Consider the following 25,170-nt stretch of genomic DNA (forward strand, 5'->3'; position numbering starts at 1 on the left):
GCACAGCCGCCGCTCCGCCTCCGTGGAGAAGCCCCTCAGCAGCGCCCGCTCCGGAGTCCACGTCACCCCCGGCATCACTGGACCCAATTCAGGGTCCCGCGAGGGCCCCTCGGGGGAGGAGGAAGCAGAAGGAGAAGAAGGGGCCAAGGTCGCCGGCGTCTGGTGGCCACCGGCACCGTCAAGACACCCACAGGACTAGCGTCCCATGTGAGGATACAGGCACACGGGGGCAGCCATGACAGCAGCGCAGAGCATCCTGGGAAAATATCCCAGGCTTCTAGGCGACCAATCGGAGACTCGGGTGTGAGCATGCGCACAGGATAGGATCGCGGCGGGCCTTGTCGGGGCTGTGGCGATGGATGGAGACGGGTCGGCCTCTGTCCTAGGGACTTGGGGGCGTCTCCAGGGGAGACAGAGGTGGGAAGCAGGTTCTGCGTGCAGACACTCGACTGTCTGAGGCAAAGGCAAGTCCTTGGAGGTGAACACGCAGCACCTTTTCTCCAAGCAGATAGGCGTAGGCCCTAGAGGTTACGACCCCGTAAGTGGAGCCCGTGAGCCCCAGGCTCGAGCTGCCTCGGCGTAGGCTATCCTTCGGATGACTGAAAGGGCAAGACAACCAAGCTGGAAGTGCACTCGCAGCACTGAGGAGACTGAGGCAGAAGGATCGCTGCAGTTTGGAGGTCAGCCCGAGCTGCACTGTGAGTTCCAAACTGGCCTCCCCTAAGAGTGTTCCCCTATCTCAAGGGGGCAGTGGCGGGGCGCCTGGAGAGATGGCCCAACCGAGGACCGAGTTCTGTTCGCGGCACCCACATCAGGTAGCCCAGCACCACCCGTCCCTCCAGACGGTTGTCCTCCTCTGGACTTCTAGGCACCAGGCATGCAAGTGGTACGGCAAACAGTTATACGCCTAAGATAAACCATTTCTTTAAGAAGCGGGAGGCCATCACATAAACCTGGCAGGGGTCAAGGACCTGGAAAGTTTTGCAGGCCAGTCTGTAGAACCCAAAACACTTCGGTGAAGTGGGAAAAGGGAAATACATCCTCCTGACAGTGTGGCAGCCGCTGAGCACAGAGTTCGCTGTGCGTCCTCTCTCTCTCTCTCTCTCTCTCTCTCTCTCTCTCTCTCTCTCTCATGAATGTTTTGTTTGTTTTTCGCGAAGCTGCAAAGGTCCCTGCTTCACTGTGGAAAACAACAGCAGCCAATGCAGCTCAAGGTGAAATGAAGACAGTACTGTCCTTCATCTGACATTGTACAACACTTCCCTGTGCTCCCAGGCATTTCTAACGGGAAGAAACATTAAGTCTTTTGACCAAGATCCAAGAATAGCTGGGCAGTGGTGGCACACGCATCTCAGCACTTGGGAGGCAGAGGCAGGCAGATCTCTTGTGAGTTCGAAGCCAGGCTGGTCTACAGAGTGCTGGGATTAAGGGCATGAGCCACCACTGCCCAGCTTGTCTTTCTCTTAATTCACTTCAAGAAGCCTTAGGATGGGCATGGTACAGGAGTATCTCTCTGAATTCAAGGTCAGCCTGGTCTACACAGTGTGTTCCAGGACAGCCAGGACTACACAGGGAGAATCTGTCTCAAAAAACCAAGAAGAGGAGGAAGAAGAAAGAAGGAGGAGGAGGAGGAAGAGAAGGAATAGGAGGAGAAGAAGGAATAGGAGGAAAAGAAGAAGGAAGAGGAGAAGAAGAAAAGGAAGTAGTATTAACGGTAGCTTTAGGATCTATTATCAAATAGACACTGAGGCAGAATATTCTAGATAACTGAGAAAGTGCTGTCTAGGAGCTCGAGCTGAAGTGAGACATTCAGATGACATAACTTTGGGAAAAAGAATGTGGTAAGGGTGCTGTAGGTATTGTCCATCACAGGATGGGAGGCAGACGGCAGAGTGAGTTTGTTTTATAAAGAAAGATTTATAATCATATGACGAGACAAAATCAAGTGACACTTTGCTGTGGGATTTTTATTTCCAGGAGGAGAAGAATTGTTTGAGTTCGTGGTGCACGTGTTTAACGTTAGTAGGTCAGCCTCTTCTGAGTTTTTGATAATGTGAGCAGATCATGAGTGACTGGCTCCCCCACAGTCCTGCCATCTTGCCCAGACTTGGCACATCCACCTCTTATTTTAGTGATTCCAGTGAGTGGTTGGATTCGCATTGTGATTTCATGTGCAACCCCCATAACTAAACACTGAGCAGTGTCTCAGGTTTATTAGCCATTTGGAAATTCTCTCTTGTAAACTGCCTATTCAAGTCATTTGTGCAGTGTGTGTGTGTGTGTGTGTGTGTGTGTGTTAGGTGTGTGTTTGTAAGGATCAAATTCAGGTCATTGCTCATGCTAGGCAAAGCACTCTACCACTGAGCTACATCTCGGGTCCATTTTTTTCCTTTTTTTTGTTTTTGTTTTTTTGAGACAGGGTTTCTCTGTGTAGTTTTGTGATTTTCCTGGAACTCACTCTGTAGCCCAGGCTGGCCTCAAACTCACAGAGACCTGCCTGCCTCTGTCTCCCAAGTGCTGGGATTAAAGGCATGTGCCACCATCGCCCGGCTTTCCTTGATTTTTATTAAGGATAATTTCAGGCAAATCAAAGGCACACAGAATTGGTAAATGAGCCTAGTCTGAACAAGGCACTATATTTAATCCTTAGTATAAGAAAAAAAAAAAAGAGAGACAGGCCCGGCGGCAGAGACAAGCAGACGCAGGTATGCCTGCAGCGGCGGCCCGCGGAGGTAGAAGGGCCCAGCAACAGCCCGCTGAGGTAGACGTGCCCAGCGGCGACAGCCTACAGGGATATTCAGGCCTGGAGGCAGCCGGCAGAGACATTCAGTCCCAGCGGCGGCCCACAGAGGTAGACAGGCCCGGTGGCAGAGACAAGCAGACGCAGGTAGGCCTGCGGCGGGGGCCCGTGGAGGTAGACGGGCCCAGCGGCGGCAGCTGACAGGGATATTCAGACCCAGCGGCAGCCAGCAGAGACACTCAGGCCCAGCAGCGGCCCACAGAAGTAGACGGGCCCGGCGGCGAAGACAAGCAGACGCAGGTAGGCCTGTGGCGGCGGCCTGTGGAGGAAGACGGGCCCAGCGGCAGCCCGCTGAGGTAGACGTGCAGCAGCCGACAGGGACATTCAGGCCCGGTGGCGGCCCGCAGAGGCAGGCAGACCCAGCGGCAGCTGACAGGGACATACAGGCCCGGCGGCGGACCGCAGAGGTAAACAGGCCCAGGGACGGAGACAAGCAGACACAGCTTGGAACAGGGACGCCCCTAACCCCAACATCTGGGGAAGAAGCTATCTCCGTGGGTCAGAACCAGAACGAATCTGAACACTCTGTCTGAGGACAACCCAGGGCCCAGCTGCTGATCCTGTGAAACCCAACAACTTGGAGGTGTTGGTGAGACTACCCTGCTCAGCTGAAACCCATCTGGGAGAGGATTCAAATGCCTACAGTTTAAAGTCTGAAGAAACAAGATCAGCTGAGGAGTTGACAAATGAACAAAAAGTGACCTGAGAACACAGAAGAAGGCGCTACCCAGACACCAAACCAGATCACCAGAATCATAAGTATATAATTCACCGATCGAAATCAGCTGCCCCTGAAGAAATAGCCCAAAAGCACCAATTTAACCAAGAACCCCTACTAAACCAAGACTAAAAATTAGAACAAGAGAGGCACTCTCAGACACAGACACCACCTGCACCTCACAGAGGAAGAGATGAGTAGGCGCCAGTGCAAAAATACAGGCAACAACATAAAGACCTATATGGCAACATCAGAACCTAGTGATTCTACACCTGCAAGACCTAAACATACCATGACAGAAGAAACAAAAGAAATCAACCCTAAAAATGACATTAAGAAGATGATAGAGGCCCTTAAAGAAGAAATAAAACATTCCCTCAATGAGGAAATAAAAACTTTCCTTAAAGAGGAATTGAAAAACTACCTTAAAGAGGAAATAAAAACTTTCCTTAAAGAGGAAATAAAAAACTCCCTTAAAGAGGAAATAAAAACTTCCCTTAAAGAGGAAATGAAAAACTCCATTAAAGAGGAAATAAAAAACTCCCTTAAAGAAATGGAAGAAAAAAGGAACAAAAAATGGGAAGAAATCAAAGAAAGCCAAGAAAAAGCAATTAAACAGATGAAAGAATCATTCCAAGATCTGAAAAATGAATTTGAGACAATAAAGAAAACACATGCTGAGGGAATGCTGGAAATAGAAATCCTGACAAAACGAACAGGAACTACAGAAACAAGCATAACCAACCGATTGCAAGAGATGGAACAGAGAATCTCTGACACTGAAGACACGATAGAGAAAATAGATTCGTCAGTCAAAGAAAACAATAAAGATAAAAAAGTCCTAACACAAAACGTCCAGGAAATTTGGGACACCATGAAAAGACCAAACCTAAGAATAATAGGGATAGAAGAAGGAGAAGAATACCAACTCAAAGGCACAGAAAATATATTCAACAAAATCATAGAAGAAAACTTTCCTAACCTAAAGAAAGAAATACCTATGAAGATACAAGAAGCTTACAGAACACCGAATAGGCTGGATCCAAAAAAAAAGTCCCCTCACCACATAATAATCAAAACACTAAACACACAGAATAAAGAAAAAATATTAAGAGCTGCAAAGGAAAAGGACCAAGTAACATATAAAGGCAAACCCATCAGAATAACACCAGACTACTCAATAGAGACTATGAAAGATAGAAGATCATGGACAAACCTCATGCAGACACTAAGAGACCATGGATGCCAACCCAGACTATAATACCCAGCAAAACTCTTAATCACCATAGGCGGAGTAAACAAAATATTCCAGGATAAAACCAGATTTAATCAATACCTGTCCACAAACCCAGCCCTACAGAAAGCACTAGAAGGGAAAATTCAACCCAAAGAAGCTAAACACATCCATGAAAAATCAAGCAATAGATAATCCTACACCAACATACACCACAGAAGGACAACACAACACAACCAAAAAAATAACAGGAATTAACAATCACTGGTCATTAATATCCATCAATATCAATGGTCTCAACTCACCTATAAAAAGACACAGGCTAACAGAATGGATTAGAAAACAGGACCCATCCATATGCTGCATACAAGAAACACACCTTAACTCCAAAGACAGACACTACCTCCGAGTAAAGGGCTGGGAAAAGGTTTTCCAAGTAAATGGACCTAAGAAACAAGCTGGTGTAGCTATCCTAATATCTAATAAAATAGACTTCAAACTAAAATCAATCAAAAGAGACCAGGATGGACATTACATATTCATCACAGGAAAAATCCACCAAGATGAAGTCTCGATTCTAAACATTTATGCTCCAAATACAAAAGCACCCACATTCATAAAAGAAACACTACTAAAGTTTAAAACGCACATCAAACCCCACACATTAGTAGTGGGAGATTTTAACACACCACTCTCACCAAAAGATAGATCTACCAGACTGAAACTTAACAAAGAAATAAAGGACCTAACAGATGTTATGACTCAAATGGACCTAATAGATATCTACAGAATATTCCATCCTAACACAAAAGAATATACCTTCTTCTCAGCACCCCATGGAACCTTCTCAAAAATTGACCACATGCTTGGACACAAAACAAATCTCAGCAGATACAAAAAAATTGGAATAACCACCTGTATTTTATCAGACCACCATGCCTTAAAGTTAGAACTCAATAACAACAAAAATTATAGAAAACCCACAAACTCATGGAAACTGAATAATACCCACCTGAAACATCAATGGGTCAAGGAAGAAATAAAGACAGAAATTAAAGAGTTCCTAGAATTCAATGAAAATGAAAGTACAACATACCCAAACTTATGGGACACTATGAAAGCAGTGCTAAGAGGAAAATTCATAGCTCTAAATGCACACATAAAGAAGATGGAGCAATCCCATACCAATGAATTAACAGCACAACTGAAAGCTCTAGAACAAAAAGAAACAAACTCACCCAGGAGAAATAGACGCCAGGAAATAATCAAATTGAGGGCTGAAATCAACGAAATAGAAAACAAGAGAACAATACAAAAAATCAATGAAACAAAGAGTTGGTTCTTTGAAAAAATCAACAAGATAGACAAACCACTAGCCAAATTAACCAAAAGGCAAAGACAGAACACCCAAATTCACAAAATCAGAAATGAAAAGGGAGACATAACAACAGACAATGAGGAAATCCAGAGAATCATCAGATCATACTTCAAAAACCTGTACTCCACAAAAATGGAAAACCAGGAAGAAATGGACAATTTTCTGGATAAATACCAAATACCAAAATTAAATCAAGACCAGATAAATCATTTAAATAGACCAATAACCCCTAAAGAAATAGAAACAGTCATCAAAAGTCTCCCAACTAAAAAAAGCCCAGGACCAGATGGTTTCAGTGCAGAATTCTACCTGACTTTCAAAGAAGAACTAATACCAATCCTCTTCAAAGTGTTCCACACAATAGAAACAGAAGGAACACTACCAAACTCTTTTTATGAGGCTACAATTACCCTGATACCCAAACCACATAAAGATGCAACAAAGAAAGAGAACTACAGACCAATCTCCCTCATGAACATTGATGCAAAAATACTCAACAAAATATTGGCAAACCGAATCCAAGAATACATCAAAACAATCATCCATCACGACCAAGTAGGATTCATCCCAGGGATGCAAGGATGGTTCAACATACGGAAATCAGTCAATGTAATACACCATATAAACAAACTGAAAGAAAAAAACCACATGATCATCTCCCTAGATGCTGAAAAAGCCTTTGACAAAATCCAACACCCCTTCATGATAAAGGTCTTAGAAAGAATAGGAATACAAGGAACATTTCTAAACATAATAAAAGCAATTTATAGCAAGCCAACAGCAAACATCAAATTAAATGGAGAGAAACTCAAAGCGATACCACTAAATTCAGGAACAAGACAAGGCTGTCCACTCTCCCCATATTTATTCAATATAGTACTAGAAGTTCTAGCTAGAGCAATAAGACAACAAAAGGAGATCAAAGGGATACAAATTGGCAAGGAAGAAGTCAAACTTTCACTATTTGCAGATGATATGATAGTATACATAAGTGACCCCAAAAACTCTACCAGGGAACTTCTACAGCTGATAAACTCCTTCAGTAAAGTGGCAGGATACAAGATCAACTCAAAAAAATCAGTAGCCCTCCTATACACAAATGATAAAAGGGCTGAGAAAGAAGTCAGAGAAACATCACCCTTTACAATAGCCACAAATAATATAAAATACCTTGGGATAACACTAACTAAACAAGTGAAAGACCTTTTTGATAAGAACTTTATATCTCTAAAGAAAGAAATTGAAGAAGATATCAGAAAATGGAAGGATCTCCCATGCTCATGGATAGGTAGGATTAACATAGTAAAAATGGCAATCTTACCAAAAGCAATCTACAGATTCAATGCAATCCCCATCAAAATCCCAACACAATTCTTCACAGACTTGGAAAGAAAAATACTCAACTTTATATGGAAAAACAAAAGACCCAGGATAGCTAAAAGAATCCTATACGATAAAGCAACCCTTGGAGGCATCACCATCCCGGACCTCAAACTCTACTATAGAGCTATAGTAATAAAAACAGCTTGGTACTGGTTTAAAAACCGACATACGGACCAATGGAATCGAATTGAAGACCCTGACATTAATCCATGCACATATGAACACCTGGTTTTTGACAAAGGAGCCAAAATGATACAATGGAACAAAGAAAGTATCTTCAACAAATGGTGCTGGCATAACTGGATGTCAATATGTAAAAGATTACAAATAGATCCATATCTGTCACCATGCACAAAACTCAAGTCCAAGTGGATCAAAGACCTAAACATAAATCCAGTTACACTAAACTTAATAGAAAAGAAGATAGGAAGCACTCTTGAACGCATTGGCACTGGAGACCATTTCCTAAATAAAACACCGACAGCACAGACCCTGAGCACAACCATTAATAAATGGGACCTCTCAAAACTGAGAAGCTTTTGCAGGGCAAAAGACACAGTCAATAAGACAAAAAGACAGCCAACAGATTGGGAAAAGATCTTCACCAACCCCACATCTGACAGAGGATTGATCTCCACAATATATAAAGAACTCAAGAAACTAGACATCAAAGCACTGAACAGTCCAGTTAAAAAATGGGCTAAAGAGCTAAACAGAGAATTCACAAAACAAGAACTACAAATGGCTGAAAGACATTTAAAGAAATGCTCAACATCCTTAATCATCAGAGAAATGCAAATCAAAACGACTCTGAGATACCACCTTACACCTGTTAGAATGGCTAAGATCAAAAACACCAATGACAACCAATGTTGGAGAGGATGTGGAGCAAAGGGAACACTCCTCCACTGTTGGTGGGAATGTAAACTTGTACAACCACTATGGAAATCAGTATGGCGGTTTCTCAGAAAATTGGGAATCGAACTACCTCAAGACCCAGCCATCCCACTCTTGGGCATATACCCAAAGAATGCTGATACATACCATAAAGATACATGCTCAGCTATGTTCATAGCAGCACTATTTGTAATAGCCAGAACCTGGAAACAACCTAGATGCCCATCAACGGAAGAATGGATGAAAAAAATGTGGTACATATACACAATGGAGTACTACTCAGCAGAGAAAAACAATGAAAGCATGAAATTTGTAGGCAAATGGATGGAACTAGAAAAAATCATCCTGAGTGAGGTAACCCAAACCCAGAAAGACAGTTATGGTATGTACTCACTCATTGGTGGATTCTAGATATAAAATGAACAATCAGACCACAACCCATAGAACCATAGAGGCTATATATATAGCATGGAGGTCCCTAGGACGACTGTGGCATATAATAAATTTCAGTTTTACTCAATTATTGAAAAAAAATAGCCAAATGAATGGAAACACATGAACTATGAACCAAAGACTGAGGGGCTCCCAGCTGGATCAGGCCCTCTGAATAGGTGAGACAGTTGATTGGCTTGATCAGTTTGGGAGGCATCTAGGCAGTGGGACCAAGTCCTGTGCTCATTCCATGAGTTGGCTGTTTGAAACCAGGAACTTATGCAGGGACACTTGGCTCAGTCTGGGAGGAAGGGACTGGACCTCCCTGGACTGAGTCTACCAAGTCGATCACAGTCCTCGGGGGAGGACTTGTCCTGGAGGAGGTGGGAATGGAGGGTGGGCTGGGGATAAGGGGAGGGCGTGGGAGGGGGGAGAATAGGGGAACCCATGGCTGATATGTAGAACTGAATGGTATTGTAAAATAAAAAATATATATCACAAAAAAAAAAAAAATTAAAGGTGGTCTGATTAATCTTCATAGACCTGTTACTCAATCATTTTGAAGCAAATTGGAAATAATTTCATGGAAAATGTTTTATTTTTATTTTTAATTAATTTATTAAATTTAATTTTACATATCAGCCACGGATTCTCTTGTCCTCCCTTCTCCCCCCTACCTTCCTTCCAGCCCCCCCTCCCATTCCCATCTCCTCCAGGGCAAAGGCTCCCCTGAGGATTGAGTTCAACCTGGTAGATTCAGTCCAGGCAGGTCCAGTCCCCTCCTCCCAGGCTGAGCCAAGTGTTCCTGTATAAGCCCCAGGTTCCAAACAGCCAGTTCATGCACTGAGGACAGGACCCGGTCCCACTGACTTTTTGCCTCCCAAGCAGATCAAGCTAATCAACTGTCTCACTTATTCAGAGGGCCTGATCCAGGTGGGGACTCCTCAGCTATTGGTTCATAGTTCATGTGTTTCCTTTCGTTTGGATATTTGTCCCTGTACTTTTTCCAATCTTGATCTCAGCAATTCTCACTCATACAAACCCTCCTCTTTCTCACCAATTGGACTCCTGGAGCTCCACCTGGGGCCTGGTCGTGGATCTCTGCATCCGGTTCCCTCAGTCATTGGATGAGATTTCTAGCATGACAATTAGGATGTTTGGCCATCCTTTTGTCAGAGTAGGTCAGTTCCGGTTGTCTCTCTACCATTGCCAGTAGTCTATTGTGGGGGTATCTTTGTGGATTTCTGTGGACCTCTCTAGCACTTTGTTTCTTCCTTTTCTCATGTGGTCTTCATTTATCATGGTCTCTTATTCCTTGTTCTCCCTCTCTGTTCTTGATCCAGCTGGGATCTCCCGGTACTCTAAGCTCTCTTTCCCTCTCTTTCCCTTCCTTACCCCCACTCACGTCCATGTTGTTCATGTAGATCTCATCCATTGCTCTGTCATTGGGCGATCCCTGTGTCTGAGATACATCACCCTTTACAATAGGCACAAATGATATAAAATACCTTGGGGTAACACTAACCAAGCAAGTGAAGGACCTATATGACAAGAACTTTAAGTCCCTGAAAAAAGAAATTGAAGATGTCAGAAAATGGAAAGATCTCCCATGCTCATGGATAGGCAGGATTAACATAGTAAAAATGGCAATCTTACCAAAAGCAATCTACAGATTCAATGCAATCCCCATCAAAATACCAACACAATTCTTCACAGACCTGGAAAGAATAATACTCAACTTCCTATGGAAAAACAAAAAAACAGGATAGCCAAAAGAATCCTGTACAATAAAACAACCTCTGGAGGCATCACGACCCCTGACCTCAAGCTCTACTATAGAGCTACAGTAATAAAAACAGCTTGGTACTGGCATAAAAACTGACATGTGGACCAATGGAATCAAATTGAAGACCCTGACATTAATCCGCACACCTATGAACATATAATTTTTGACAAAGAAGCCAAAACTGTACAATGGAAAAAAGAAAGCATCTTCAACAAATGATGCTGGCATAATTGGATGTAAACGTGTAGAAGGCTGCAAATAGAGCCATATCTGTCACTGTGCACAAAACTTAAGTTCAAGTGGATCAAAGGCCTCGACATAAATCCAGCTACTCTGAACCTGCTAAAAGAGAAATTAGGAAGTAGTCTTGAATGCATTGGCATAGGAGATCACTTCCTAAATATAACACCGGTAAATGTTGTAGTATGTATATTTTGAGATAATGCCCCACTCCAGAAAGAAAAAAACAAACAAAAGAAAAACAGGTTAATCACAATATCATTATTACACCTAAAAATGTAACAATAAAATCTGAATAATTCCTTAATACCTCAAATACCCACCAGCATTTAAATTCAAATAGTCACACAGTCACTTAATGGCATAAATTAATATTTAGCCAAACTCAATATTGAATGTTGAACAACATATTGAATGTTGAACAATATGTTTCTGTATTCTACTCTACAGAGTCTCTCTTCTTTTATTAGTTTGATTCATGTATTGGATAAAAGGGTCATTTCTCTAAATTTCACAATCAACATTTTGTTGATCAAATACCCATGCTGTGTAGCCATACACATATAGGCAACACTAATTGGACTTAGTGGGTTATAAAAGAGAAAAGCATGAAGTTGGGAGGTGGATATGTTGTGAGATTATATGGGGGAAGTTGGAGTGGGGAGGGGTGGGTATGATTATATTTGATTGTACAGATGTCTAAAATATTCTGAAATTAGGAAAAATTATAATGCCCCCTCCATGTTGTCAGTTCACACACTGCTGTCTCTCATGCTTCATGTGAGTGAGTTGAGGTTTATCCAGAACGCCTGCAGAAATGCATTTGCCAGGGGAGCAGGGTTGGAAAGTGCGACCTTCAAGCGGTTTTAATGCCATTCTTTCTAGACTGAGTAAGGTTTCACAGGCATGGCTCCTCACTCTCTGAGGACTGGGTTCGCTGCCACAGGAGTCAGGACCCCTTTTGTCTTCCACACACATCCACTTGCTCCTCTGCCTCTGTCTGCTGTGAGTTGAAGCTACGCAAAGACCTCAGGTGAAGCTAAGGACATGCTAGCAATAGGACCTTAGACATCCTCAGGTGAAGGAAAGGACATACTAGTACTAGGCTCTTAGACATCCTCATGTGAAGGGAAGGACATGCTAGCACTAGGCTCTTAGACATCCTCACATGATTCTAAGGACATGCTAGCACTAGGCTCTTAGACATCCTCACGTGAATCTAAGGACATGCTAGCACTAGGCTAAGAGACATCCTCACATGAAACTAAGGACATACTAGCATTAGGCTCTTAAACATCCAGAACCATGGAGCCAACTAAACCTCTCTCCCTCATAAATGAGCTGATCACAAGTATTCTATTTCAGTAACTCAATATGAACTAGAACCATGAGGAAGTTGGTTCTAAGATTTATCAGAATTTGTTTTCTGCTAGGGAGAGATGACATAGTTCATAGGTAATGATAATCATCAGGAGGCACATAATGTGTGATTTGGCATGGCATTTTATTATCTATCTATCATCTATATTTATCTATCTTTCTGTTATCTATATCGTATATCTATCTACCCATCTACCTATCTATCTACCTATCTATCTATCTATCTATCTATCTATCTATCTATCTATCTATCTATCTATCTATCTATCTAACTATCTATCTATCAGCTATATCTATCTATTTACTTATTTTATTGCTAAGGATCAAATCCAGAGTCTTGTGCTCTCTGCAAGCAGTCCACCAAAGAACTACATCCACAGGCCTGGTATAATATTGTAAATACTGTTCTTTCTTTCTTTCTTTCTTTTTTTTTTTTTTTGGTTTTTCGAGACAGGGTTTCCTGTATAGCCCTGGCTACTCAGGAATCCATTTTGTAGACGAGGCTGGCCTTGAACTCACAGAGATCCACTTGCCTCTGCCTCCCAAGTGCTGGGATAAAAGATATGCACCACCACCACCCCTTGTAAATACCATTTTATACAAATGATGCCGAAACCTGAGAATACAACAGATCTTTTCATATTGAGCTGCTTAGAGAACCCTGCTAAGTGTATCATTTTGACTTTATTCTCCTGTAGGAATATTCTCTAAATTATGTCATGTGTAAATAACAACAGTTTTATTACCTCTTTTCTAATCTTATGTCTTGGTTCACCTTGCCTTCATATGATTATAACTTATGGGTACAATATTCAGTAGCAATGTGTTGTGGGCATCTGTCTCTTTACTAAGTCAAGAAAATTTTTCAATAATTCACCAGTTATGTATGTTTTTCAAATATTCTTTCCCAATTTAAGGAAGTTTTTAGCAAGAATTAGTGTTAATTTAAAAAAATCTTCTAAAATTTTAAATTAAATCTCTTTATACTGTGTGCTAAATATTAAGTATATTTCCTGCCTCTGTTTAGATGGTCATATATTTTTTTCTTGTTTGTTCAATCAATGTACTGAGTTGTTGAGAATGTAAGATAATAAACCAGCTGTGAATTCCTAGGATACGTATAACACATTTGTATGTTGGTCCCAATACTTTAATTAGATTCATTAGATTCAGTTTGCTGATATTTTGTTTGGGATTTATACATCTATGCATAAATATATTGATTGGTCAGGTCTGAATTAGATTTTAGAATGATGATTGTTCCAACTTCCTCAATTAAAAATCGAAGCAAATCTGAATTTCCATCTCATTAATGTAACAAACACCCTCAATACTCATGGAATTGCAAGGGTTTTTGGAGTTTGGTACCAAGAATCTGGACCAAAGACCAGGTTGTTCTTTATCACACACACACACACACACACACACACACACACACACACACACACACACACCACACCAAAGAGGATATACTAAGGTTAAGAAATAGGCTCTCATAGCTCCTCTGAAATTCATAGACAAACTTGGGTAAGAGTTAATGTCATTGTCCCAAGCCCAAACTCTGCAGGACAGGACAGGATAGAAAAATGGGTACACTTTTGTGTGCTTCAGCCTGTGGAAGGATTCTTTCCTCTTCAGGGAGTTCTGGCCTCTGCTCTTAAAGCCTTCCGCTGATTGGGTGATGCCCACTCACAGTATGGAAGGCAATCTGCTTTAAAGTGTACTGATTTTAAATGTTAATCATATGTAAAATTACTGTCAAAGAAATGTTCTAGACTAATATATGGCCAAACAACTGGGCTCCATAGCCTAGCCAAGTCGGCATAAATTAACCATTACACTCCTTTCTCTTGCTTAGATTTATTATTATTATTTTTTAAAGGGGTGTGTGTGTGTATAAAATCATGTACTTGTGTAATTGTGAGTGTGAGCATGAGCACAGGTGCCAGCAGAAGCCAGAGGTGCTGGATCCCCCTGGAGCTGGAGTTACAGGGGATTGTGAGCCGTGTGATATGGATGCTAGGAATCAAACTTGGGTCCTCTGCAAGAGCAGTATGTGCTGTTGTTAACCGCTGAACCATCTCCCCAAGCCTAATTCTTCACCTCTTTTTAATCTGGAAAGAGTTTCATAACTTAAATTGTTCTTACATTTAGGTTTTTACTCCATCTCCAGTTCGTTTTTATTTTTTTATTTTTTTTTTTTTTGGTTTTTCGAGACAGGGTTTCTCTGTGTAGCTTTGCGCCTTTCCTGGAACTCACTTGGTAGCCCAGGCTGGCCTTGAACTCACAGAGATCCGCCTGCCTCTGCCTCCCGAGTGCTGGGATTAAAGGCGTGCGCCACCACCGCCCGGTTCCAGTTCGTTTTTAAATATGATATGAAGTAAAAGGCCCAACTTCATTTCTTTACATGTGGTTATCCAGTTGCATCAGCACCACTGGTTGAAGCTTATTCTTTTTGCATTGAATGGTCATAGTGCCTATGTAGAGAATCAGCTGACTTTTAATATTAGATTCCTTTGATCCTATAGGTCTATTTTTTAAATATTTTTTTTTGTTTTGTTTTGTTTTTAGAGACAGGGTTTCTCTATGTAACAGTCCTGGCTGTCCTGGAACTCACTTTGTAGACCAGACTGGCCTCGAACACACAGAGATCTGCCTGCCTCTGCCTTCCAGGTGCCAGGATTAAAGGCGTGCGCCGCCGCCAAAAACGCACCCTACTCTATAGGTCTATTTATTCTTAAACCAGTACCACAACTATTTTTGAGTATTGTATTTTTTTACACAGTTTTTTTTCTTTTTCTTTTTCTTTTTTTTTCTTTTTTTTCTTTTTTTTTTTTTTTGTTTTTTCAAAACAGGGTTTTTCTGTGTAGCCTGGCTGTCCTGGGATTCATTTGTAGACCAGGCTGATCTCAAACTCACAGAGATCCCACCTGTCTCTGCCTCCCGATGCTGGGATTAAAGGTGTGTACCACCACTACCCCGCTCTGTACAAAGTTTTAAAATCAGAAAGTATGGGTCCTCTGACTGTTCTTTTTTTTTTTTTTTTTTTTTTAGCTATTTATTTATTTATTTAGCTAGCTAGTTAGTTTATTTATTTATTGTGCACACAATGTTCTGTCTGCATGTATCCCTGCAAGCCAAAAGAGGGCACCAGATCTCATTATAGATGGTTGTCAGCCACAATGTGGTTCCTGAGAACTGAACTCAGGACCTCTCTGAGAGCAGCCAGTGCTCTTAACCGCTGAGCCGTCCCTCCAGCCCTGACTGTTCTTTATCAAGGTTGTTTTGGCTCCTGAGGGATTTCTGTAATTCCAATGGGATTTTTAGGACAGGGTTTTCATTTATGCAAAAAAGGTCACTGGGGTTTGGGTAGGGATTACACAGCATCCCTAAAGAATCTATAGATTCTGTTGGTAATGTCATTTTACCATCAAACCTTCTGATCATGAACAAAGGATGTCTTATTTACTATTTACTCTCTACAACAGTGTTTTGTAGTTTTTCCATCTCATGATATAGCCACCTCCCAAACACCCCATCTACTAATACCATTACCTTGGGGTTAGGATTTCAACATATCAAGTTGGGGGATAACATTGGATCCAATGTTGTTGGGGGGAGTTCCCAGGTATTTCTATTTAGTTGAGTGTCTTAAAAACAAACAAACCATATGAGTACATGTTTGGTTTTTCTGCACCACTGCTATGACCATAGCAACCCCACTTTGTTATTAGTATGGAATAGTGTGTTGACCACTGTGCTATGTTGAAACGGTCCTACATTATTTAAACATCATTTCACTGTGTGTATCTACTGTATCTGGTACTGTTACACTGCACACCGTCCCCTCCCTCCCCACTCTCCTTCACTGTCTCCCCACAGTGTCCTTAACTCTTCCAGTCAGTTCTACTTTCATGGCATGTTTACATCTATGAGGTTATGTACTCTATGAAATTAGGACCCACAAAGGAGAAGAATCATTTGATGTTGGTCTTTCTGAGGCTGGCTTAGCTGCTTTATAGGATAAGATGAGATGTGTTGTCAATAAAATCCCCAAACCAGGACGTAAACCTGACTGGGTTTCTCTTTGTGTGTTTCTCTAGGCTCCTAAGCAACAAAACACATCTCTAAAACAGATTCAGAAACTCACAGGTCAGAAGGGTTCTATCCTTATGGGTCAGCTCAAGACTGATGACTGATCAACTGTGGACCTGCTTTAGGACTCTTTCCACTTGAAGGGGAAGAAAGTTGAAAAAGAGGGTGTGCCTGGAGAGTACGCCCATCTCTCTGACATCTTTCCTTCCAAAGTCAGTCAGACAGCTCCATACTCCATTGTTTTCTTTCCTCGGGCTTCTCTGTCCCTACATCTTCATGTAGAGGCCAAAGTATGGGAGAGGAGAATGGACAAAGATGAAGAGTTTGGTGCAGGAGGTCCATTACCTTTACTCCTCTACCACGGATGTGGATGTGGGATGGCCATCTTTGAAGGGAAGATGTATCAGGATCTCTGTGTCCCCCGGTGCTGTGTTCCCATTCCGGGCTTCTCATGGGTCACTTCTAGGACATGGTGAAGACAGGATAGTATGCTTTAGAAGCAAAACAAACCTCGATAGGTGTGCTGTACACTCCTCAGCTTCACGATGGGTGGGACTTCATCTTTGCTCCCCTAATTGTTAAATGAAGGGGGTTCTGTTAGATGACGTCATCAGTCACTATGCTAACAGTTTCTTTGCTCCTGTTACAGTTTCACAGTTGGAAAAACCAGAGATGAACGTCAGTGCAGCTGATCTGACACGGTAAGCAGAGCCTGTCTACAGACTGTCCTGTGACAGATACCCATGCTGACTAGTTTCCTGTCAACTTGATATAAGCTGCCATCATTTTGGAAGAGGGAACCTTAATTTACACCCCCCCCCCCCCAGATTGCCCTGTGGGCAAGCCTGTGGTACATTTTCATTCTTTTTTTTTTTTTTTTTTTTTTTGGTTTTCAAGACAGGGTTTCTCTATATATAACCCTGGCTGTCCTGAAACTCACTCTGTAGACCAGGCTGGCCTTGAACTCAGAGATCCACCTGTCTCTACCTCCCGAGTGCTGGGATCAAAGACATGTGCCACCATGCCTGGCTGGATTTTCTTAATTGATGATTGATGTGGGTAGGTCCAGCTCACTGTGGGTGGTACCATGCATGAACTAGTGGTCTCAGGGGGTACAAGAAGGCAAGGTGAGCAAACCATGAAAGCAAGCCAGTAAGCAGCTCCATGGCCTCTGCATCAGCTCCTGCCTCTTGGATCCATCTTGCCCTGAGTTCCTACCATGACTTCCCTCAGCAATGGAGTATGACCTGGGTGTTGTAAGCTGAAACAAAGCCTGTCCCCCCAAACGTTATATTCATTGGGGTTCCCCACAGGAATAGAAATTCTACCCATGACACCATCTTCATTGTGAATGCTCTACGTAAAACACCTGGCACTCTGACTTCATTTACTCTGAGACCAACTGCCTCCCTCCTAAATTATCCTTCTATTCCTTCTGTAATGTCACTTCAATCCCACTGACATCCTCTGCTGTGTCCAGTATTTCAGGACTTCCTACTGACTGGACCCAGGAATATGTATTCTGGTCAATAGACAGGAGTCTGCGACAGATCTTCCAACATCTGGATAATGCAAGGTCAGGAAACAGAGTTACTAGGCAGGGGACAGAGAGAGAAGAGAAAGAAAGAGTAAAGGAAGGAGGTAAAGGAAAAAGTTAGCTTGAGGAGCAGTGGAGAACTAATTTTTGAGTTTTATTTGTTTTATGTTTTATGTGTATGGATATTTTTCTTGCATGTAAGTATATGCATCACATGCATGCCTGGTGCCCACAGAGAACAAAAGGGGGTATATGAACCCCTGGTACTGGAGTTACAGATGTTTGTGGCCTACTATGTGGATGTTGGGATTCAAACTTGGGTCCTCTGGAAGAGCAGTCACTCAGTCACTGCTCTTAACTGCTGAGCTATTTCTCTAGGCCTCACTGTGTAAATATATATATATATAATTCATTTGTATTTTTGTGCATGTGTGCACATAGGAGCCACATCATGTATGTGGCAGTCAGAGTACAAGCCACAGGAGTCAGTTCTCTCCTTCCAACATGTGAGTCTTAGGGCTCAAACTCAGGCCAAGCCAAGCACAGGTGTGTGTGTGTGTGTGTGTGTGTGTGTGTTGTGTAAAACTTGGGTGTCATTTCTGGGAGTCATCCAGCTTGGGTTGTGAGGTAGAGTCACTCCCTGGGACTCACTGATTAGCTTTGCCTGTCCAGTGAGGCCCAGGGCATCTACTTGTCTCTGCTTGCCCGGCACTGGGGCACTGTGTTCTTTTCTTTTCCTGTGGGCTATAGGGAGGGAACTCAGCTTCTCTATTGGTATAGCATGTACGCTACTGATGGACTCGTCTCCTCTGCTCTTGGTGGAGGAATTCTTTACATAAATGATTGATGTTTGTAAATGCAACCCCTCTTTTCCCTCATTTCTCCCTTAGACCAGAAATATTTTGGGTTTGAAATAGCCGCTCCCTTCCTTCTCTCTAATTTCCCTACTGATTCCAAAGAAAATGAAAACATTTCTCTTTGTTTCTCAGATCAACGCTTATGGAGCTGAATGTTTCAGAATCCCGAGATGTGACTTCTTCCTCCGTCTCTGATGTTGTGGTTCAGAAGGCTGTCCCACCCAGCTGTTACTGTAAAAAGGGAAAGCCTTCTACTGATGTCCTCTGCATCATCCAACAACAGCTCCAGCCTGTCTTATCTTCCAATGTTTCCTGAAAGAACAGCTTGGCAATAGCAGAGCGATAGTGGACCTGTTTCCTCCCAGAAGGAACCATCTATGCCCAGGAGCCCTGGCACAGCCCTGCCTACTTCTCGGCTGACAGATCCTGAGAAATCAGCTCTTTCTCCGAATTTGGCACTTCTTCCTCCCTTACAAGCTCAAACTTCCTTCATTAGCTCTATTTTAGAATCCTTAGATCCTTGTGAGCAAGAGAAAACAAAAGATAAGGGAGAGACTCATTTGCAATCAAATCATGGGTCAGATTCTGATTTGGATGAGAGTCCAGGACCCCTGGTATGGGCTCCACTCCAGCTCTCTCCTTTGATCAGAGGAGAACTGGAAGGACATATGTCTCAGAAGGTTTCTACTTTGCAACAAGAAGTGGTGCCTCTGCCCGTGAAGAAATCCTGGAACATACTCAATCATTTGATGGATGTACAAGGAGTCCCTGAAGAAGAGCTCCCGGAAACTCAGTTACCTACACTCATTCCTCAGAGTGCTGAGCAAAATACCAACACATCTCCAGATCCTCCATCATTTCATCTCCACATGAACATTGGGGTGAATTCTGAAGTCCATAGGACGGAAGCAATCATTTCACAGCCATTTCCCTCAAACAGGCAGTCACAACCCCAGGATGACCGCCAAGAACTTAGATATAATCCTTTAGTTATATCACCAGGCACTCCATCTCCCAGAAATTTAGGGGTTAACATAATTCAGGAAGAACAAGCTGTAGTGAAAAAGGATTCAAAGCATGTGTTAGAGCTGAATATAGAGCAGAGGGTCATAGGTCTTCCAGAAAAAAGGGTACAGACACATAAGGAGCTGACACCCAAGATACCACCTTCAGCCACTGACAGCATAAAGGTCACACCACTGGCATTGCTTCAGGTAATGGACTTAATGGGAATAAACCCAGAACCACAGTCGGAGGTGATAGACTCTGTGGGGTTTTCCCCACAGCCACCAAATCAAGCAGAAACAGTGAGTATAACTCCTCAGCCATTGAATGAAGTAATTGAACCGATAGAAGTAACCCATCATCAGGATCAAACCACGGGATTAAAGAGCATGGTCTCAAGACTGAGTCAAGTCACAGATGACATGAAGGTAACTCCTGTGGCATTGTTTCATGTCACAGATTCCATGGGGATGATTGACAAATTAAGTCCACATGGCATAGAACCAGTAGGAATAGCCCCAAAGCCACAATACCAAGTCATGGAATCAGTGAAGACGGATACATTGCATAACTATCAAGCCATAAGACCAGGAAGTATGAGTTGAGGGCCACAGCAGACAGTTGTGGAAGCTGTGGAAATGATTCCCCAGCCTCAGCATAAAGACATGGGAACACTGACCATGACCTTGGGGTCACAGAATCAAGCCACAAAACACATCAGGATTACTCCCAGTCCAGTACATCAAAATGCAATGGAAATTAGCTCAAGTGCACTGCCTGAAGCCACTGAAGATACAAAAGTATCTCCAGTGGCAAAACAAGCCATGGATGTCATGCAGATGATTCCACTAGGACAGACACACATTACTAAATCTAGGGCTTTGATCCGAGGCTCACAGCCTCCAGCTGAAAATTTGACCCCAGTGTCAGCTCAACCAGATGTTCCGACTACTGCTGTCCCAGTAGGAACTGTAGAATCTAGAAGCGTACCTTCACAGCCACCATCTAAAGTCCTGGAACCACCAGGAATGATTGATGACCTACTACCGTCAGGTCAGTCCCTGCATGTTCTAAAGGTGACCCCGCTAGTCCAGGCATCTCCCACAGAAATGATCACACCACTACAAATTGTAGAGCCTCAAATCAAAGAGTCTCTGGAATTGCCTTCTGGGATACAGGGTCAAGTTGGAGTCTCCGTGGGGACTATGCCACAATCTCGAGGCACAGAGTATGTGTCACTGACTCCAGGACTGTCTCATCAGGTCACAGACCCTTCAGAGTTCACCCCATGGCACCAAGACTTAAACTGTTCGGAGGTGAGCCCAAGGCAAAGTCACAACATGACAGAATCTATGGGGCTGAACTGGCCACAAGTGAAGGATCCTATGGAGACACCACAGTGACATCATCAAAGAATGGAATCCACGAGAACAATCCCAGCACCACCAGATCAAGGTGCAGTACCTATAGGAAGGGGCCAAAAGCATCAAGTTCCAGAAGCTGAAGTAGGGCCAGTCATACCACTGCTTCAGGAAATGGAATATTTGGGGGGGAGCAGAATCCCACAGCATAAGGTTAGGGATTCAGTGGACTTACCCCCAGAACTACAGAGTGTAAAATCTGAGCACCTAATCCCAGATCCAAGATTGCAAAGTATGAAATCTGTGGACATAACCACAGATTTAGTCCCAGAAATGGAAAAATATGGACCACCAACCTCAACAGTGGTATGTATAGATTTGGCCCCAGAACTGCATCAGCAGAATATGCAATATGAGGAATTAACCTCCATATCATAACTGCAAAGTGAGACATCTGTGCCATCGGCCCCTGAGTCTCAGTTTCAAGATGTGAAATCTGGCCAGCTGACAACTGAACCCGAACTCCAAAACAAAAAGTCTGCTGGATTGGCCCCAGGTCCACAGTTACACAGTAATGTATCAGTACATTGGATCCCTGATTCTCAGTCTCAAGGTATGGAAGAAGCTCTTTCAGCCCTATCACAGGAGATACAAGGAGATATAAAAATGGTGGAGTTGACTCCAAGACTATCGCTTGAAGATATAAAATCTGTGAACTTGGCCCCAGAACCATGTTCCCAAAGCACCGGCTCTGATAAGATGGCCCCTGTACCACTGCTTGAGGATACAAAGACTCCATTTGTAGAAGGTAGGAGTCTACTTTCTGAGGCACTGGTGGAGAGTATGGAAGTTGGTGAACTGATCCCAAGCACACACTTTTATGCAACAAAATCTTTAGAAGCGACCCCCAAACCAAGTTATCATTTCCTAGAACCTGAAGGACTGACCCTACAGCATCCAGCCTCAGAAGCAAGGGTGACCTCTGACCCTTGCCGGCAGGTGGAAGAATCTGCTCCGTTGCCACAATCATCATTAGGAATGAGTCCAGCACCATTGAGCCAGACCTCAGAATCTGTGGAGATGAGCTCACCACCACTCCAAGAGACTCTTGAACCTGGGACCCAAGTTGTAAAAGAGATGGAAGAGATTCCAGAATCAGGAAGTGCAATTAAAGATACTCTGGATTTGCTACTAGATTCAGAAGTTCAAACTATGAGCTCAGGAGTGATGGCCCCAGAGCCACAGCCCCCAGATGTGAAGTTTGTTCAAGTGACTCTAGAACCAGGTTTAGAAGTTACTAACCCACCAGAACGAACTCTGAAACTGGAAGATGAAGACACAGAGACCTTCAGATTGTCATTCTCTAAAGCTGATGATACCCAGGGAGCCATCATAGACCTATATTCAGAAGTGAGATCTCTAGAGTTTAGTCTAGAACCAGGAGTGCAAGGTGAGAAATCAGAGTCCTTTGCCCAGAATTTGAAGTCTGCAGAAGTAATCACCGAACCACCTGTACAAGTTGTAGAACCTGCAGGACTAACTACAGGACCCAAACCACATATTAAAGATGTGATCCCAAGGCCACAGGTCCAGAAAGTAAAGTCTAGGCAAATGGATAGAGAATCACAGTTGCAAAATGAGAACTCTGTAAATGTAATACAATCTTCATCTGCAGGAGAGGTAGATCCTGAAAAGACAAAACCAGAGCCACGACTACAAAGTTTATCACTGAAGGAACGGATTGAGGGAACACAGTCCCCTAATGTGAAATCTGTGGATTTAAATCTAGGCCCACAACAGCTAAGTGTCAATTTGAAATTGATTCCAGGGCCCAAATTGCAAAGTGTCCAGTTTCCAATGTTATATTAAGGGCTACTTCTTCAAGGGGAAAACCCAGTAAATTTCATGTCAGGCCCCCCACATTATGGTGTGAAATCTCATGATGAAATACCATGTTCCCTGGGGCCAGAAACCAGATCATCAGATTTTATCCTGAGGCCAAAGCTTCCAGAACCACAACCACAACCACAACCACAACCTGGGAAGTCGGTAGACATAAACATAAGACCTTGCTTGCATCATGTGAGATTCTCTGATGCGATCCCAGAGCCCAAGTACCAAGGTTTCAAATGTGTACAGTTCATGCCAGGTGTTCAGCTTCAAGATAGGAAGCCTCAGGCATTGATACCAGAATCGTTTTTGCCATTAAGCCATGAGACACAGGTTGAAGATAAGAAGCTTGTGTTGCCTCAGGAACTATCAGAGTTTTGCAGCATGAAACGCCCAATCCCAGCCTCTGAACTGCAACATCCAAGAGTGATAGCTAAGCCGGTTAATCCAGGACTGTGGCACCAAGATACCAAATTTTCTGAGTTGGCTTCTAGGCAGAAATATCAAAGAGTCAAATATGGGGAGCAAACCCCAGGATTATTGTCTCATGGTATAAGTCCTATGGCTCCAGAGTTAGGGATACATGATCCCAAATAAGCAAAGGTGACTCCAGGCCTACAAGATACAAGGCAGGTGAGTTTTAACTCAGGGCCATGGCTGCAAGATGTCAAATTTTTTGATGTAATTCCAGGAACTCAACCTCAAGGTGTGAAGACTTCAGGGTTAAACTCAGGGTCACAGTTAGAGTGTATACAAATATTTGAGTTGATTACACAGCCAGAGAGGCAAGGGATGAAGCCAGAGTTAATAGTACAAGAGCCAGCCTTTAAAGATATAAAATATGTCACAAAGAATCTAGTACCAAACTTTGAAGGCAAAATGTCTTATAAACTAGCATCTGAACCACAGATACCAAATGCAGAATCAAAGAAATTGACTCCTGGGAAACACTTAGCAGGTGCAGATCATTCTGGGTTGATCAGAAGAGCACAGGCACAAGGTGTAGAATCTTCTACATCAATCCACAGACAGCATTTGGGACATATAAAACCAGGAGAGAAGATCACAGCCTCAAAGCAAGAAGAGTTAACACCAGGGCCACATTTGGAAGACGTCAAATCTATGGAGTTAAGGTCAAAGTCAGAGCTGGGGAAAATCATATCTATGCTGGCAACCCTGGGGATACAAGCAGGAGATAAGGACATGAGGAGCTGCCTCCGGGCTCCACCTTGAAAGGTTTAAAATCTGAGTTACCACCTTCAGAACCACAGTTAGAAGACAGGAAATCTGCAGTTTTAACTCTAGGACAATGTCTAGAGAGGATAAAATCTACAGTGATATCCCCAGGTAGTTCCCAGTCAGATGGTATGAAATCTGTGAAGTTGATCCCAGGTTCAAGAATTCAGGATTTGAAAACTGTGGGGTGGGTTGAACCAAAGAAGCAAGGGGAGAGCCCCATGACTTTTGCACCAGGGATGCTGTTTCAAGATAAGCCTATGGAGGTGTTGCAAGAGCCTCATCAACACAATGTAAAACCCATGGAACTGACTTCACGGCCACAAACACAAGATAGCAAACGTGTGATTGTCTCTTGTCTGAAGCAGCAAAGTCTAAAACCTGTGAATAAAGCCAAAACACAAGGAGTAAGATTCATGGATTTAGTCTCTACACAAGAGTATCAAGGGAGGGTACCCATGGATTTAACTCTTGAGGCTGGACAGGATGAAGACATAAGCTCATCTGGGTGGAAAGGTGGGATGTTCGACCAGCTCAACAAACAGTTGGAGTCAGAAGATATGTTCTCTATGGGATCAGATCAGGAACCCAAACCTGCAGGTAGAAAACCCATAGAGCTCAGCTCTAAACTACAATGTAAAGATGCACCCTCATTTGAATTGGCTCCTGAACCAGTTGTTCATAATGTAAAAGCTCAAGAGGTCCAATATGGGCCACAGGTACTAAGTATGAAACCTTGTCCATTGACTCCAGAATCACAGGTGTACCATGTGAAAGCCTTGGAGCCAATGTTAGAGCCACTGCTTCAGGATGGAAGAACTGTGGCACTAAATACACAACCACAAAGTGCAAGTACAAAATCTGTTCAGTGGATACCAGTATCTGAGTTTCAAAGGGAGAAATGTATAGGGTCAAACTTTAGGTTACAGTCTCAAAGTGCC

General features: G+C 43.0%; 2 protein-coding genes and 1 long non-coding RNA gene across 4 annotated transcripts in view; 2 read left to right on the forward strand and 1 right to left on the reverse strand.

The window, feature by feature from the left end:
* The window catches only part of Asxl2 (ASXL transcriptional regulator 2), a 236,140-nt gene that overhangs the window by 102,405 nt on the left and 108,565 nt on the right, over window positions 1-25,170 (forward strand). The gene's annotated exons all lie outside the window — the stretch shown is intronic.
* LOC143270197 (uncharacterized) overlaps window positions 1-25,170 on the reverse strand; it is a 128,316-nt gene that overhangs the window by 84,643 nt on the left and 18,503 nt on the right. The gene's annotated exons all lie outside the window — the stretch shown is intronic.
* On the forward strand, window positions 318-24,636 carry LOC143270193 (uncharacterized). 2 transcript variants are annotated; one of them, XM_076559187.1, is made up of 4 exons: window positions 318-698; window positions 16,993-17,044; window positions 17,824-17,919; window positions 18,870-24,636. In XM_076559187.1, exons 1-4 carry the CDS (start codon window positions 596-598, stop codon window positions 19,051-19,053), a joined length of 435 nt encoding a protein of 144 aa, XP_076415302.1. In that variant the 5' UTR covers window positions 318-595; the 3' UTR covers window positions 19,054-24,636. The 2 variants fall into 2 exon arrangements, with proteins under 2 accessions (XP_076415302.1, XP_076415303.1); XM_076559188.1 differs by lacking the exon at window positions 17,824-17,919.

Source organism: Peromyscus maniculatus, chromosome 22 (assembly GCF_049852395.1).
Source record: "Peromyscus maniculatus bairdii isolate BWxNUB_F1_BW_parent chromosome 22, HU_Pman_BW_mat_3.1, whole genome shotgun sequence".
Classification (NCBI taxonomy): Eukaryota; Metazoa; Chordata; class Mammalia; order Rodentia; family Cricetidae; genus Peromyscus; species Peromyscus maniculatus.